The 17,931-nt window shown below is 32.7% G+C and overlaps 2 protein-coding genes across 6 annotated transcripts; one reads left to right on the forward strand and one right to left on the reverse strand.

Moving 5' to 3' along the window:
• Window positions 1–4,065: 4,065 nt before the first annotated feature.
• Window positions 4,066–8,624, forward strand: LOC108726865 (solute carrier family 25 member 38). Of its 2 annotated transcripts, none has more exons than XM_018454668.1 (7): window positions 4,066–4,200; window positions 5,989–6,107; window positions 6,422–6,506; window positions 6,586–6,765; window positions 7,743–7,914; window positions 8,084–8,340; window positions 8,549–8,624. In XM_018454668.1, the coding sequence occupies exons 1-7, from the start codon at window positions 4,147–4,149 to the stop codon at window positions 8,573–8,575; spliced, it is 894 nt and encodes a 297-aa protein (XP_018310170.1). In that variant the 5' UTR covers window positions 4,066–4,146; the 3' UTR covers window positions 8,576–8,624. The 2 variants fall into 2 exon arrangements, with proteins under 2 accessions (XP_018310170.1, XP_018310171.1); XM_018454669.1 differs by lacking the exon at window positions 4,066–4,200 and adding an exon at window positions 4,458–4,563.
• Window positions 8,625–11,241: 2,617 nt separating this feature from the next.
• On the reverse strand, window positions 11,242–17,618 carry LOC108726864 (luc7-like protein 3). Of its 4 annotated transcripts, XM_018454664.1 has the most exons (8): window positions 17,299–17,618; window positions 15,482–15,730; window positions 15,211–15,417; window positions 12,690–12,851; window positions 12,297–12,490; window positions 11,961–12,106; window positions 11,762–11,848; window positions 11,242–11,691 (listed from the first exon to the last, which is right to left on the reverse strand). In XM_018454664.1, the coding sequence occupies exons 1-7, from the start codon at window positions 17,401–17,403 to the stop codon at window positions 11,775–11,777; spliced, it is 1,137 nt and encodes a 378-aa protein (XP_018310166.1). In that variant the 5' UTR covers window positions 17,404–17,618; the 3' UTR covers window positions 11,242–11,691; window positions 11,762–11,774. The 4 variants fall into 4 exon arrangements, with proteins under 4 accessions (XP_018310166.1, XP_018310169.1, XP_018310168.1 ...); XM_018454667.1 differs by lacking the exon at window positions 11,242–11,691 and having other exon boundaries at window positions 11,738–11,848; window positions 11,961–12,046; XM_018454666.1 differs by lacking the exon at window positions 11,242–11,691 and having other exon boundaries at window positions 11,738–11,848; window positions 11,961–12,103.
• Between the last annotated feature and the right edge of the window lie 313 nt (window positions 17,619–17,931).

A 17,931-nucleotide genomic window follows, 5' to 3' on the forward strand; every position in this document is an offset into this window, starting at 1 on the left:
CCATTGTAGACCACGCATAAGATTGGATTCGCTACTGGCCTTACGGTCTCTATCGTGATTGGCCAATTCGCTTACTGATTATGTCTTAGGGTGAAATCACACGGTGCGGAAAAAGACTGCGGAATAGAGAATGCGTCATCGAAGCAACCAATCAACGCTATTCGAAATCAACGTTATTCGAAATAGCGCTGATTGGTTGCTTCAATGACGCATTCTCTATTCCGCAGTCTTTTTCCGCACCGTGTGATTTCACCCTTACGGCCTTACGTTTTTGTATGTGCCATAGGCGAAAGCCCATGGCACATATAAAAACGTAAGGCCGTAAGACGTAAGCAGTAAGGAAATCGTAAGATTGGATTCGCTACTGACCTTACGGTCTCTACCGTGATTGGCCAATTCCCTTACTGATTACGTCTTACGGCCTTACATTTTTGTATGTGCCATGGGCTTTAACATGTTGAATTCGCTACTGCTTATGTTACGGCCTTATGGACTCTACTGTGATTGGTCAATTCTCTTACTGCTTACATTTTACTACTTAAGTTTTTTTGTGTGCCATGGCCCTTAGAAACCCCTTAATATAAGGTTGACTAGTATCGCACAATACGCGTGAAGTTGGCTGTACATATCACTTGTGTTAAATGTGTATTTCTGAAATTATTTTATTCATTTGCAAATAAAACTTTGGCATTGTTAAATTGTTATGCGCATAACAATACTTTAAGGTTTACTTCTGAATTGGCAGAATTGTGTATTTAATATTGTTGGTTTTGAAAAATGCGCCAGCTGCCAGGAGCCAACATGGCTGGTGCACATTCCCACCTAATATAGTACCTTATGCTGGATTCACACTGCATCCGATTTTCGTCGTACAACGCTCTGCATCCAATCAGAAAACAGGATTCCGATAATACGAAGCAAAATTCATCGGAATCCTGTTTTCTGATTGGTTGCAGAGCGACCCCCCAAAAACTTCAAGCGAGTTTTCAGGTCCAATGAATACTGTCGGCATTAAAAAAAAAGAAGGGAAAAAAATTAAATTTAAATTGAACGTAATGTATTACAACATTTATTACAACGTTAATACATTATATCTTATATCTTATACTGTAAGCGTTTTTAAACGCGAGATCGTAATTTTGATTGTGATTGGTCGATTTACTTGCGATTACAACTAAAATTTTTGTATGTGTGAAGCCCATTCTACATTAAGCTGGTTCTACATTAGTCGCATCTCAATGTTCGCAAGCGTTGCAGTCCAATCAGAGTCGAGCTAGCTTGACGTTGATTGGACCGCAGCGCTTGCGACGCTGCGATGCGATTAATGTAGAACCAGCTTAATGTAGAATGGGCTTGATGGTCTTACGATTACGACTGAAATTTTTGTACGTGTGATGGCCTTTACTGTATTGAATTTTGGAACAGGCTTTACAGTGCTGCCAGTACTGGCAGTGAGTTACGGAACGCAGCTCTAAAGCTGGTTCTACATTAGTCGCATCGCAGCGTCGCAAGCGTTGCGGTCCAATCAACGTCAAGCTAGATCGACTCTGATTGGACTGCAACGCTTGCGACACGATTGCAACGCTGCGATCCGATCAATGTAGAACCAGCTTAATATACCACCTTCGGAACTCTAGGCGCGAACTTCACGTTGCAATAGCGCCTCGACGTGGCTCTGGGCCAAACTAAATGGAAGGGTAGTCGATAACTGTAGTTCCCTTAGGCCGGAATCAGACTACGCATTGAAGATTGAGATCGAAGATTGAAGATTGAAATTTGACTAATGAGGGCAAAGGAATTTTAGCTCCTATTGTTTTGATTGGTCAAATTTCAATCTTTCAATCTTCAATCTCAATCTTCAATGCCTAGTCTGATTCCGGCCTTACACAGGAAAGTGCAATTCGGAGAACCGAAGGCTGCGTTCCAAAATCCAAATTTACTGCCAGCACTGAAAATGCTACAGTTCACGTTACGTGCACTATATATTTTCAGTACTGGCAGTCAATTTTGGAACACAGCCTTTGGAACGTAGCCGAAGTAAATCGAAGGAAAAAATGACACGATCACGTAGATTTAAGCGGAAGCGATTTGCGAGGGTCATGACGGCTAGCACCGATCTTGTTTGTTCAGTGATAAGCGATTTCACGACAAATAGATTACCTACGTCAGCCGCGACGCAAATGAAACGGAAACGCAACAATCGTAGCGCGATCGCCGCGCGATCGCCGCGCGATAACTGCATATCACTCTCGTTCGACGATAACGATGACCTTCCGCGACCTCGTAGATCTTGCTCATCATTCTCGTCATTTTGTGCTTCGTTAACTGGACGCAGGTGGAATTTCATCAATGAGCGAGTATTCATGATTGACAACTCGTCTATCTTCCGTCTAGACGTCCCTCGGTAGACCTTGTAGATGTGGAACAATGTGTATCTGCTCGTTTTGATTGCGATCGCCACCAGAAGTTGAACTCCAGATTTCCTGTAGGTGCGAAAAAATGATCAGTCTCACGCTAAAAATTAATCTTTTGCAATCGTATGTTTGTTCTTAGACGTCGAGACTAAAAAAACCTCTTAAGTGTTTTATTTACTTTTAGAAGATTACTTAATTATAAGAGGCACACAGAAAAATTTGTAACACAAAATCTTGCAGAACTTAAAAGTTGCACTTATTTCTTATATTTTACATAAAAAGAAGTTGTTCTTCTTTGTACGGTTTGTCTGTTCTCTTTTCTTTTCCAACGTTGAGAAAAAAAAGATTCAGCTAAAAACAACAAACTTAAGAACAGGTTACTTAATTTATTACAAGATAGTCGATATGTAAAAACTAATTCTAAATAATTTTTTTACTAATATACATAAATATTAATATGTATTAAATTTACATTAGTTATATCCTTATGAAATAGATGTATATAAAAATAATAAAGTTTAAAATTTATTCTCAACATCTCTCAACACTTTTTATTCTCTTTTTTTAGAACATGGTTTTAAAGAAAATTACCTGAAGTACTATGACCACTTAATCTAATCACTCAGAGGTTATAAAACACTATAAAGAATTTATTGCGAAAAATATCTCTGCCAGGTGTTTTAAAGATGCTCAGTAATTAGCATCAGTATTATTAAATTGCTGGTCAATTTAATTTGTAACTTTATATACTCCAGTTTCAGTTTAGGACTGTTTCGATTATGTATCTTGAAATGTGGTAAAAATTACAAAAGTAAACAATTCTCTAAAATATTGATCATTTTATTGGTCAGCATCTGTGAATTTGCTAACTTTTGTAATTTTCACCTTGTTTCAAGATGAACTTATAAGATTAACCCCTTGACCTTTAGAAGACAAATATTCATGATTAAATAATAATGCAATAAAGACTGCTCTTTCACAGTCATCATTGGAGCTTCCCAAATATTCTGACTATACATGTTGGTTTATCTGTTATTCTGATACCGTTTTATCAGCTTTAATATTTTTATCATGTTTGAACATATTACTGAAAAAGATCACTCTTTTTCTGTAATTTTGATGAAATTAATTCACAAATAAATTGCATGAAAAATTAATTCCTTCAAAGATAATTCTTGATAAAACGAGTGTTCTTGTGGATGTATTTAGCAATTTTAATTTTCTCTTTTTGACTCATTCAGAATGCACTTTTGAGAGAAATGTATCTCATAGAAAAATGCATTAAAACGTTAATTTTGTCTCATAATTTGAAGACAACTATTCCAATTGAAGATGTAGATGTATCCAAATAGCATTTACAAGAATCTTTTTCACATAATCACTACTTCTGTTATTCTATATTTTCATAATTTTGTGACCTTTTAAAGCTATATTTTTTCTCAATATCTTGCAAAGACTGCAAATATTAATTAATTCTATGATTTGCAGACACAGACGAATTCAGTGGAAAGAAACGTACTCGATCATCTCAGATATCCCCATAAATACCAAAAAATTCCAGGAGGAGTGAGTCAGACTGTTTTTGCGTGGAAAAATAAAAACACAAGGTTGTCTGAGGGGTGACCTACGTTGGCATAAAGTACATCTCACGTTTTCGAATGAAGTCACGTTTAAATCACGTTTCGTCGGCTGATAAGCCTGGAAACTTTATCTGGCACGAGCATGCCCCGATATGCAGGGTCATCCCATTGACCTCGACAGTGGAGAAACAAAGATAAACGGGGATGTAAGTATAGCCGGTGCACGTTTCAAACGTGATTCAGTATCGCGCCAGCATTACAAAGAGGCCTTACAGAAAGGAAAATTTTTCCACCTTTCAAATAAACAATCGCGTTTGTCATTGATTATGAAGCAAGTAAAAATTGATCAAATTTAATAGCCGAGTATGAATGTCGATTAATAGATTACATCGATTAATAGATTAGATCTGACTGAAAAATTTTGAGTGTTTTTTTTTATATTTTGATCATAATTTTATGAATATTTTAATATACTTATATATCTTTTGGATCGTGAAATTTGATTGTAGGAAATATTCGGCAGTGAATATAAATTTCCAAATTATACAATTATGGAAGCTCTGGGAAGCGTAAGTATCTCAAAATAATTTTTATTGAAAATTAATTTATAAGCTTAATTAATTTAGAAGCTTTACGCTTCTGCTTAGAATTGACTCGTAAAATATCTTGAATTTATTTCACATACATATTTAAAAAACATTTTCTACATAGATAAAAAATATTTGCACACTTCCTTTTGAGACATCTTGACATGAAAACAAGTACTGTTATTACGAAACATTTTTACACAATATGCCAGATAGAATGATAGAATGATATCGTAGAACGTCATCATGAACTTATTTGTCACTTATAAGTTCTTACTTAAGTTCTTATGATTTCCGTGTTCTACATAGGATACTATTATAAATGAAAAAAAAAATTATATTTAGAAGTGCTTTAGAATCTTCTTTTATATAAAATTTCTTCTTTTATATAAATTATCTTACAAGAAAGATAAACTATGCAAGTACTTTTTTATATCTCTGTACATCTTCAAGCAAATATGTCTTATATCTTAAGATTTTTATAATGACGGAATTAAGGAAAGTTCTATCGTTGCATGACAACGCTTCTCAGAAATTACTATTATCCTCTTCTATTCGTAGAATTAGAACATAATTTTATAACGTTCGTAGAAATAATTTACTGAAAAGAGCATTTAAAAATTATTAATAAAGAGATAAATCAACTCACAAACCTTCCGCGAAGGAGTTGACAAACAAGAGCAACAAGGCAACCAATAAATCATCAGACGATTTATTAATAAATTATATCGTTCGATATGCGTGTGATGACAAAGTTACGTCAAGAGAAGTTCAGTCTGACGAAACTGTTTTCGCCTCCACTTATTAGCAAAAAGTAGAAAACAAATGGATCCCCTGTGGCGCGAGATGTTGACATCATCAAGTATTAATATAAAAATCACGCGATCCTATTACAAAAACTCGTGTGCAAAATTAATGTCCCCTCGTGAAAAAAATAGCTGTTTGCCACGCGACGATAACCTTAGGTCACTCTTTATAACGATAAGTATTGATATTGTGCACTCGGCCGAGATCTTTCGCCGCACGTGAGCGAACTCGTGCGACGAGAGATATAATAATTTATAATAATCGCAATGATTGAGCTTCGCCCTGAAGTCCAATAGACTAGTCTGCACGTGTTTGCAATTTTCAATCAAGTTGCCGACTTGTTTTTGCTAGGAAGAAATTAAGATATGAGTTAAAGAATCTATCATTGAAGATAAACCATTAAACAGAGATTGTGATCCTTGAGAAATTTAATATTGTAAGAGTATTAAATTGGTTAGTGATTAACTACTTATTTTGAGTATCAAAAGCACTCTTGTTACTTACAGTAGTACATTTTTCTAGGGAAAGTTGTAAAATAATTTGTACTTTCCTATGGACAATAAATTCGAATTTTTTCTCATTGTTTTTCTATGTTTGCAGTACCCGATTTTGAAGTCTTTTTTGGCGGGTTCGTTCTCCGGAACATTCTCTACGATCCTCTTCCAACCGCTGGATTTGGTGAAGACCAGACTTCAGAGCAGAATTAATGCCCCTGTCGGGTAAGATTAATTCATCGCTGTAAACAAAATCGGCAATTACACTCTTTTATTTTAAATATGTAATCAGAATTTGTTCTCTTTTTGCTCAAAGTTTTTAAGATTTAATTTATAATATGATGTTTCTTGATATTTAATTTCTTAAAATTTTTTTAAATTACATCTTTTACTTAATTTAAATTTGATTTTTTGACGTAACTAATTTTATTAATTAAAAATTTAATTCTTTCTGATTTTTACAAGAATTTAAATTTAAAACTTGTTATCTTAAGCTTATATTTTTCAAATAATTACTAACTTTCCGAATTTCTTAATAGATCGCCAAAAAATGGAATGTTGGGCACGGTGGCACACATCGTTCAGAAAGAGAATATCTTCGGACTCTGGAAGGGCATGACACCGGTAAGATATCGTTCTGAAGATTAATATAAATTGAATGTTATTCCCACTAATATAACGACATAATGAATGTCAATTGTAGTCGATAACCAGAGTGATTCCTGGTGTGGGTTTGTACTTTTCGTCGCTACAGTGGCTGAAACACACCTTCAATTTGGAAGAACCCCTCACGGCTCTGCAGGCTATTTCTTTGGGCATTACCGCACGGTCCATGTCCGGCGCCTTGCTAATTCCTATCACCGTCGTGAAGACTCGATTTGAGGTACGTTCAGAAAATAATAATAGTAGAATGTAGAGAGCATTAAAAAACATGGCATTTTTTAATTGCAAAGGAAAGAATGCTGAGAAAATGATAGGAAAAAAAGAAAAAGAAAATTCTAAAACTAAGAAAAGTTTTTTCCTATAGTTTTGAAGGATCGGAAAAAAACCCAATTTTTCCGCGAATTTTTTAGATTTTTTTCCCCAAGGGTAGAAAAATTCACGCGTGCTCGTAAAACCTACCACGTTTGCTTCTCGGTTCTTTCCGTAAAAAAAATAATTGCGTACAAGATACACAGCGGGATAAATTAACAGAAATTTTGAAATTGTATAAAAGATTGAGGTCGCATAATGTATTCAATAAAACATACAAAACATACACTATTGCACCATTAATGTAAGAATTAAAAATATAGAGTCCAAACATCATGTTTATATGATGATAATAGTAGATCTAGAAAATAATTTGGATTTAAACTGAATTCGTAACAAAATATCTGAAAAAAGATAAACTACAAAGAGACACTTCAGGAGTTCATTAGATCAGAATGTGATAAACTAGAGTTAAAACTCTTGTCTACTTAAGCTTTGCCATGTACTAAAGGAAGGTTAGATTAGGTTTTCTATAAAAATAGAAAAATAACTAAAAAATTTTAATAAAAATAATGCTATAATTTCATAGATCGTATTAATTTTATAAAGGAATTTAGAAGTTACTTATTATGTCTTTTACATAACAAAAACAGTAATTTTTCCAAAAAACCGAAATTTTTCCGGTTTTTTCCAGCAATTTGAAAAAAGCGGCTTTTTTAAAACTATATTTTTTTCCTAAACGTTATTAATATATATTTTTGTAATAGCATGACAATATCTAAAAATATTTTATAAGTTTCGACCATAGGAGGATTCGACGATTATATTCTCTGATTTTTTCACAATAAAATTCAAGCCGATTATATAAGTATAATCTGTATTCTGCAGAGTGGTGTTTACAAATACAATAGTATCAGCGAGGCTCTTACGTTGATCTACAAGCAAGAGGGAGTAAGAGGTTTATCAAGTGGCTTGGTTCCTACTCTTCTGCGAGATGCACCTTACAGTGGTTTATATCTCATGTTTTACACCCAATTAAAAAATGTGGCTGCCAGTACAGGTATTCCTCAAAGCGATGTTAAAAAATATTTTACTTAAAAATTATGAAGTTATTTATGACTTAGTATTATAACTTGTCGATATCTCTATAATTTTAAATTTAAAAAATCAGATTATATTAAGCATGCATCGGTATCTTGTTGGACAATAACAAATTCTTCTGTTTGCAGGAGCGACAAACAATTCGTCGATACCGGTACACTTTAGCTGCGGAATCTTAGCTGGAATTTTAGCGTCGATAGTGACGCAACCGCCGGATGTTGTCAAAACGAAGATGCAGTTGTATCCGAATGAATTCCATGGCATTTGTCACGCGACATTCTTCGTTTACAAAAAGTATGGCGTTTTAGGATATTTCAAGGGTATCATTCCTAGAATGCTGAGGCGGACTTTAATGACCACTATGGCTTGGACAGTGTATGAACAGGTAAGTCGATCTATTGTCAAATAAAGATTTAGCTACGATCACACGAAAAAATTCAATTTCCAAATCTTGTAGAAATTATTACTACTGTTATTAAATATTAAAATTTCATATAAGAATTATGTATTTATTTAGCAAATATATTTTACATAAAAAATTATAATTATGAAGCTAATTAAATTAACAATGTATATTTTATTGTATTATCCAGGTTACAAGGCAAATTGGTTTGAAGTAAATACGCTGTTATACGAACTGTTTTATATCAGAAGAAGATTGTGATGTACAGTATTAGCATAGACTGTTTATGTATTAAATTCACATATTTATTTGTAATATATAATAAATTATATTTTTATAATCTTATGTGATTATATATGTATATATCATTAATCCTTCTCATACAGATTTTTGCTTCATTTTTTATCCTTTATTCATCTAATTAATTCCATACTTAACAATTACGATGAAAAACTGATGTAAACATTAAATAATTAAATTTATTTCGAGATATACATATATACAGAGTTGGGAGTTACTTTGTAAAAATAACTAGTTACAGTTTCTTTCTCTCAAAAGTAACTAGTTACAGTTCTAAGTTACCGAGACTAAAAATTAACCCGTTACAATTACAATTACTGAAAAAGCAACTTTTTAAATTGACAATTAAGTTTAAAATGTAAAGTAACTGTAAAAGTAATTGTTAAATTAGTTATTAGTTATTGGAAGAAATATAACTAAGTTAAGTTACACTTATAGATGGAAAAAAGGAACTAAGTTAAGTTATAGTTACTGAAAAAAAGTAACTGTAACTTAGTTACAAGTAACTAGTTACTTCCAACCCTGCATATATATATATATATACACACACACACACTAAAGTGTATATTAAAAAAAGAAATAAAAAGTAGAGCAAACAAAGAGATATGTGGGGCATTGTTTTATTAATTCTAAATAACAATTTACAAGTATTATTATTATAATAACAGCAAATACAAATTGTACAATTTACCTTGCTGATCATTCTGTTTATGTATGGATGGTCTAAAATAATAATTGCTTTGAACACGATTTATATTGATTCTGGTATATCTGTGATCTCAACGCAAATATTTTTTTCGCCTGTCCTCCCTTCTCTCACTCTTTTTTTTTTTATTGTTAAGATTATGCAAAATCTTTACCTTAACAATATGTTAAACGCTGTCTTGGACGAGTTCCGAAAGTCGCTCTTGGTTCTTCTCTTCTTTCTGAAAGTAAACAATCCAAATTTTAGCAAAAATGTCATCAGTACCGAAATACAATGTAATAGCCAAACATTGCTTAATGATAATCTTGATAACGAAATCCTGTCCCTCTGTCGACTGTGTGTTTGTTTAACAAGCGCATGAGGTCCTCATTAGTTACCAATTAAATCTCTCCGATTAGAAATACCAAAAAAATACGCAGATAGTTAACTTCCATTGTCTGTGGGGGGGAGGGGAGATTGGTGACTTTCGTCATTCACGAAATATCTAAATAATTGAATATCAATGCTCTCTTAAATTTAACTTTTTAAATAGATATATCTTTTACAAGTATCAGGTATATACATTTCTCTCTTATAATTACCCCTATATTTCTTTTCCTATTAACTCTGCTAAGAGTAGCATTCTTGTTTAAATATATTCTGATAAAAACGGTAGAGTACTAATGTCAGTCTTGCACGAATATGTATGGTCCTAAATACCGGCGATTTGATGATCCATATCTAAAACTTTATAATATCTCGAAGATCGTTAAAATCTTAGATAGCCAAGGATCTCAAAAGAACAAAAGGCTAATTCTCCTGGCAGAAGGACATGTGTTGATATTATCATTCCGGCATAAATACCTCGTCAATTGAGCGTGGCAGAAGCTAGAGGTTCGTATAGTCACAGTCACACGTTTGCAGGGCGCACTCGCAGTTGTGCACTCGTGCATTTGCAGTCGTGGACGAAGCTCTATGAAGCGGGCACTGAGAGCTGTGTCCCCTCCACACTAAACCACTAAATCTCTCTCTCTCTCTCTCTCTTTCTCTCTTTCTCTCTCTCGTTAATGACGCGCAAACAAGATTGCGGCATTAACGAATCTACGGAGACAACCTTGTGCCCGAGAAGCAAAAAAGGTCAAGTCCAAAATTATCAGCTTTTACCGAGGTTTGTCTTTATATTATCATAATAAGAAGTACGATGACATCTTTTACAAAATACATGGAAAAGCAAGGTAAATTTTCGAAGAGTAAGCCCCAAATTCAATTATCTGAATCTGAAAACAAAACGCGATAAGACTACTTAGAATAAAGAGAAAAACGCTGTATTTTTTTATAGAAACAATTCGTTTTATTTTTAAGTAAACAGTATGAATCTATTATATTGGATGAATTTCAACCTGATTGCATTTATTCACATTCATTCGATTCATCTTGAAAGCGCATATCCACAATTCCATAGACCTTCGCGGGCTTTTCCTGGAAAAAAACGAAATCTTGGACTTGTGCTCTTGTGCTGCTTGGATACAGAGTTAATAACCGATAAAAGCAAGCATAGGTATACCTCCTCCCAGCTTGCTTCATAAATAAATCGCAAATGCTCGGAATGATATTAGAGGTATGTAAAAAAACTAAACTTCTACACGAAAATTGATTAAAAATTTTCCATTTTCACTTAAATTATAAATGTTATAAAAATTACTTCCTAAAAATTCTAACAGTAAATTCCAGAGCAATGCAATTTTATATTGTTAAAGTTTTTTATTATAAAATACTTTAAGTGCTCGAAAAAATTAAATTTAAAAAAATTGAAAGAAAATTAAATCCATAAATGTATTTCCAGTTTTTTTTAAGTCATTACAGTTGTGACTGAAACATAAAAGAAAACTTGACCATAAAAACAAATTTAAATTTAATTTTCTCGATTTTAATTCTACAAAAGCATATCATAGTACCATTACGCCAAAGCATTTTGTCTTTTTATATATAATATATTTACAACACTCTATATAACAATAAGTGTACCTATTACATTCTGTACATTTTATTATTGATAACCCAGCTCTATATACGTGATTGCGTCACTAACAAATTTTGATGTTAAGGAAAAAACGAAAGAACATAATTTGTTTCTCGAATTTTATATTACAGCGCGTTCATTTTTCATGAAAGCATGACTATTCTGGAAGATTAGACAGAGAGAGGCGGAGAGAAACAGAGTGTATTTCAGAGAGAGTGAAATGAACTTGCTGTGTGACTTACGCGGCGCTTCAAACATCACAGATTATATTATCATGTATATGTATTATGTGCATCGGAATGGCAACTCACCTGGATCAATAGAGTACCTGTACAGTAATTGAGACGAATATGGTTATATTGTTTGGTGCATACCTGGCTTACTTCTCACTCACTAACCAATCAAGAGAAGTTACTTGTGACTTCGACTTCGCGAGCGGTGACGGCGACGGTTATGATGGCTGGAACTACGATGATCACGACTCCCTAAAATCATTATCATTGTTATTGCATCATTCTAGAAACACAACGTCTGATATATAGGCTGTAATTGTGATCTAACAATGATGACACGTTAAAAGATTACGTTATCGCTCACCTTTATCTCGACCGTGACGTCGATGACTATCTTCATCTCGATGATGTTTATCTCGCGATCTACTTCTACTTCTATGCCTAGAATTTCTGTAATAAGCAACATCCCCGTTACATTGGCTCATTCGATTCTTGAACATCATATTTCTGCTAGAACGTAAAAATACAACAGAAAAGATCCTTTAGAAATCAAATTGGGAACAATTTTTATCAAATGTATAAAAATTCTAATCAATATTTATCTTGATATTCTAACACTATTTTAGTGAAAAATCTATTCTAAACTATTCGTTTAGAATAGATTTTTTCAAGGAAGGCCATAATATGTAGAAATTTCTACCTATGACCGCCTGAATCATGGCGGCTCTTGTCGTCATCCATTCGCCTGCGACGCTTGTCTCTTTCTCTGTCGCGATCTCTATCTCTATCGCCATCTCTTCGTCGTCGGTCGAGCTCCTCGTTTGCTCGTGCTCTTTGCTTCCGTTCCTCCTCTCTTCTTTGTTCTTTCTCGTCGCGCGCCTTCTCACGCTTGTTCTGTAGATACAATTTTAATTTAGTTTCCAGCTTTGAGGATATATTTAAGATTCTTGTTCAATCAACATTATAATTCTATTCAAATATAACTTGTAAGAATTTTTATTATGTTTTCTTGCTTCTGACGCCACATTCCAAGATAGCAGTGGTTAGTGAACAGGAACCTTAATGTTGAAAAAATATCAAAATATATTGCTACCATAATCTCTTGAAGAGCGCTCTTTAGCCTGGCATAGCCCACGTGTTGTTTTCCCATTAGATGATCATCAATCCGCTGCTGAGCATCACCCACGATAAGAAATGCACCACATACGTCGCATACCTCCATTTGTTTCTCCTGTGCGGCTGCTAGCTCAGCAGTCTACAAATAAACACAGAATTAGTATAAGACTTCAAGTAGCATAATAAATTAAAAAATAATAAAAAATATTACTCAAATAATTAAAAATTAAATTTGTGTAAAGGCTACGAGTAAAAGCTGGGTGTCAAATACTAAAATAAATTGTAGTATTTAAAACATATTTGAGATATATACAATAAACACATACGTTTTAACCTTTATTAGATCATCCTCAGTGTAGCAGATATCTTTAATGATAAAATTCACAACGCAAAATCGGTTAACAATTTAAATTATACTGATTTACAAACTTCCAAACCATTCTTTCGTTTCAGGTAGTTTCCTGAAACTATATACCCCTAAATAAATTATAATACTGCATAATTCAATCACAGTATACGTCGTATTTCGATCATCGCAATCTAGAGATAATTGTTCCATCATATTTTCTAATATTTGCCATTCTCACTTTCCAACGTGGATCGACATTACATCATTACAGTTATAAACAAGGTTGTTAAAAACATGTTTTTTTTTATTTTAAACAAAAAACATTGTTTTTTTTATTTGGAACAATGTTTTCTGATTTATTCTGTGTTTTTTAAGCAACAAAAGAAAACATGTTTTAAACAAGAAAAAAACAGTCTTTTTTGTTTAAAATGTTTTTTTTTTGTTGCTTAAACAAGTAAAAAATATTGTGTGAATATTTGAATCTCGTCATTAAGAATAATGACGAGATGAAAATAACTGAAAGAGAGAGAATTAGTTATTTTTATTTATTACTATTTTTAATTTATTTTACTACTAACATGTTTCTTGTGTGAGCGCTTTTCCAAAGTGTACGCGAATTCATTATTGTTCCTGCGGGTAAATCGGGTTGATAAATCAGGAATATTGCACCTTTCGAATCTAGATATCATCTCATGTCACGTATCGTGTCGCATGTCGCGCTGGCGCTGGTTTGCCATAACTGCTTCGAAACAAAACAAGTACAAGCGTCAAGCAAGGATAAGCGTACGAATATACACGTGTTCTTTGATTAATTCTATTCCAATTATTCCAAAGATCTGCATCCGGACGTTCTGAAATCTATGGTCTGGATTGTTTGGAATCTATCATTTTTACTATTTTATTTTAATTTCGTTTTTTATTTTAATTACCAGTCTGCATGCTGCAATTCAGCACGAAGTGGCAATAATGCAAATGCATAGTGTAGTTATTGGGTGCTTTCCATTTGACACAAGTCGACACAAGTGTTATTCTATTATTGTCACTCTCTGAATGTCAAGAAGGATAGAACGACGCTTCATCTTGTGTTGACGCTGTATCAACTTGTGTCATCAAATGGAAAACACCCATTGTTGTCAGATTAAATTTTCACTATTTTCAGTCCTTGTAGTTTACACTGATTGTTTTCATTGTTTAATATATATATATATTTTTTAACTTTTTTAAGTTTTTGTTTATAGTTATTAATAGAAAAAAAAAACTACTACTAAATGTAGTTTATATTCCGTTAAAAGATTAACGAATTTTATTTTATTAACTATAATATAGTCTACATGTACATATAAATAAATAAAAAAATTTTTTGCAACATACAATTATTTTTTTGTTTATTTTTTACAATTTCTTTTATAAATCACATATTTTAATTGCGGTGTTTTTAAAGTTTTAAACAATGCCTAGTGTTTTAAACAAGCCGTTTTAAACGTTTTGTTTAAAACATAACAACCCTGGTTATAAACTCTCAAGATATCATTAGTACATGCGTTCAACATCTCAGTTAAAATGAAAAAAACTGTTTTTTCATTTTAACTGAGATGTTGAACGCATGTAAATGGTGACAGACGTTAAGACCGTTGCAATCTAATGATATTTTGAGAATTTATAACTGTTGCAATGTCGATCCACGTTGGAAAGTGAGAAATAGATGGCAAATATTGGAAAATATGATGGAACAATTATCTCTAGATTGCGATGATCGAAATATGACGTATACTGTGATTGAATTATGCAGGATTATAATCTATTGAAAATTCTCTACCTGAAACGAATGAAAGAATGGTTTGGAAGTTTGTAGATCAGTATAATTTAAATTAATCGATTTTGCGTTGCAAATTTTATTATTAAAGATATCTGCTACACTGAAGATGATCTAATGAAGGTTGAAACGTATGTGTTTATTGTATATATCTCAAATATGTTTTAAATACTAAAATTTATTTTAGCATTTGACACCCAGCTTTTACTCGTAGGCTTTACACAAATTTAAATAATAAATTATTTACAATTATAATTATTACATATAAAGCTACATAGAAATTAATTATAGATTATAGTTATAACTTGTAAATTCAAACAATTGTTTCACACTCACTTGGTTATAATGACTGTTATCATTGGATTTCCTCAGAGTTTCGCGTTCTTCTTTCAACTGGTCGCAAAGACGCATTAGGCCCTGTGCTTGCTCTACATTACCTTGAATTCCACTTTGCTCGGCTTCTTCAACCAACTTATTAATTTTCTCTGTTAGTAGAGCGATCTGTTCCTCATTCCTCTGAGTTTGGGCTGGAGTTAACGTCGGCTACACACAAGAATTATTAAATTACAACTCTGTGCTTACAATCTGATCTTCTAGTGAAACTTACTGCTTCTGTTCTCCCAATCAGTGCCAATCGCTGCTTTCCCTTTATGATTTTTCTCTCCACTTCGTTTAACATACTCTGACAATACCTGATAAACTCATCCTCGTATTGCTGTTTACGATATGAATGCGGCGCCTTTTCAAACAGTTCCCTGGCCTCGTCGTCGTGTACCTTGGGGCATGCACCTAAGTCTGCTCTTGTGTTAACGAATAAATCATGCGGACAAAATTTCACCAGATACAGCTTACAAAACTGAAACACAAGACCATTCCATAGATTTAATATATTTAAATTAATATAAAATAATTAAGTTAAAAATAAAATTTGAGTAATGAAATTATATCTATCCTTAATACTTAATATTAAAAAAAAATAAACTATAAATACAGTTTATTATAAATGTAGTTTATTACAAAAACAAACTACATATAAATAATTTGAAAAATATTGGTATTCATTTCTTTATTACATTTTTTCTGTCTTTATATTCTACATTTTTTTACTCCAAAAAATATATCTAAATATAGTGAGGGCAAAAAGTCTATTAAGAATTCGTATCAAGGAAATTTTTTTATAAAAAAAGTGTTATTGTAGAAAATAAACATTATCAAATAAACAAATTAATTAGCAATTTCATACAATGAATATATTCTATTCTAACATAAACAAATGAGCTTCGCATGTATTCCTGAATTTAAAAGCTAAATTTCACGACTGTACGAATACTTTTTAAGCATCCAAACAATACAATTTTTAATTTTTGCTTATTTTTCAGATGATATATTTTTCATAATTAATACACATCTTTTGATATATATAATTTTAATAAACATACAGTCTATTTTATTCTTTATGAATAAATTGTTAATTATCCAACAAGAAATGATTGTCAATTAAACGTCGAATCGACGTCAAATTAGTGTTGAAATCATCGTATCAATATCGATTCGACATCAGTTCGATGACTCATTTCTCGTTGAATAATATTTACTTTTTAAAAATAAAGTTTCTTTTAAAAAATATTTTTTCTGTACGAATACTTTTTGCACTCACTGTATCTTAATAGATAACTAATAAATTTCTTAGAAAAAACAGACTATAATTTTTAAAGAAAAATAAGAAATTTATTAGTTCTAATAATAAGTTCTAACAATAAGCTTTTCCATTATTCGTCTGATGATTGTATAATTTAACTCCAAAAAAAAGTAATGAATTTATAAAACTTTTCTCAGATCAATTTGTAAATATTTACTTTTAAATTCAGGCTTTGTAGTCATACGGATTTTGTTTTGACTGTATCTTCTAATTACAGATAAGATGAAACCTTATCAGATATAGGATATTTCCAAGCTTTAGAGGAAAATTTAAAAGACAATGAAATTTAGAAAAAGTTAAAGGAGCAGTTAAACTAAAGCTCTATGTACAATGAAAGAAATATTAGGAACAGAAAAAATATTAAATATTAGAGAAATAAAAAAAAATAGGAATAGCGATTAAATGCTATAATTTATTCATAATTTTTTATTTCTCTAACATTGCTGCTAATATTTTTTCTATTGTGTGCATTCTAATTTTATAAAATTTTATATCATAATAATATTGGAGTATATTAATTCGACCTTCTTTAAATACTCAATCATACAAATTTTCGTGGTTTACATCTTAGAATCTTGAAATTTCTCGCAGATGTCAAATGAAGACAAATGCCATTATCAAGAGAGAGTTAACGAGAGGAAAAATAAAGAATTCTCGAAAATAGGAATTTTGCGGAGCAGCTGACGAAGGCTTCTAGAAAGTGCCTAACATCGACGCAGACTCACCTCGGGATCTTCCCAGTTGAGTTCTTTGGGTTTTTCATTGGGCAAGACATTCCTGTTTCTGCCCATAAGCTCATCGAGCAGCGCGGCAGCCGCGGCGGCGGCCATTTTCTTTTGATCACACTACGGCAATCGCGACTGATTGCGACGTCGATTCGAACACAGGATTCACTCGTTGAGAATCTTGCAATTGTTGAAGACGATTCACCGCGAGACGAAAAGAATCTTTTCTTGGTGGCGACTTGACGAGGCACGGTGATACAAAGATTTCGACAATTCTAACGGGATTCAATCACGAAACACAATATCAAACGCGCTCACGACAATTGCCAAGCGAAACTGTATGTACATGATTGTGCGTTCCGCCACTAGGCGGCAACTAATGCTGGAATGCGTTCCAAAACTCGACTCTATCAACTCATAAGGTTTGTTCGCGTCGCATGCTCCCAAGAAGACTAGAACTAAGGAGGATCAACTCGTGTGGTGGGGGTGAGTCAAAAAACGTCCGCAGTTATTCACACAATGGCTGCATTCAGCGGACTCAACAGTTGAGTGAGCGTTCGCTGCTATTGACGTATTCTTCTAGATCTAAAATTATGATTGGATGATCTAAAAGAATACACCAATAACAGCGAG

The sequence above is a fragment of the Mycetomoellerius zeteki genome, unplaced genomic scaffold (genome assembly GCF_001594055.1).
Source record: "Mycetomoellerius zeteki isolate Tzet28-1 unplaced genomic scaffold, Tzet1.0 scaffold445, whole genome shotgun sequence".
NCBI classification, from domain to species: Eukaryota; Metazoa; Arthropoda; class Insecta; order Hymenoptera; family Formicidae; genus Mycetomoellerius; species Mycetomoellerius zeteki.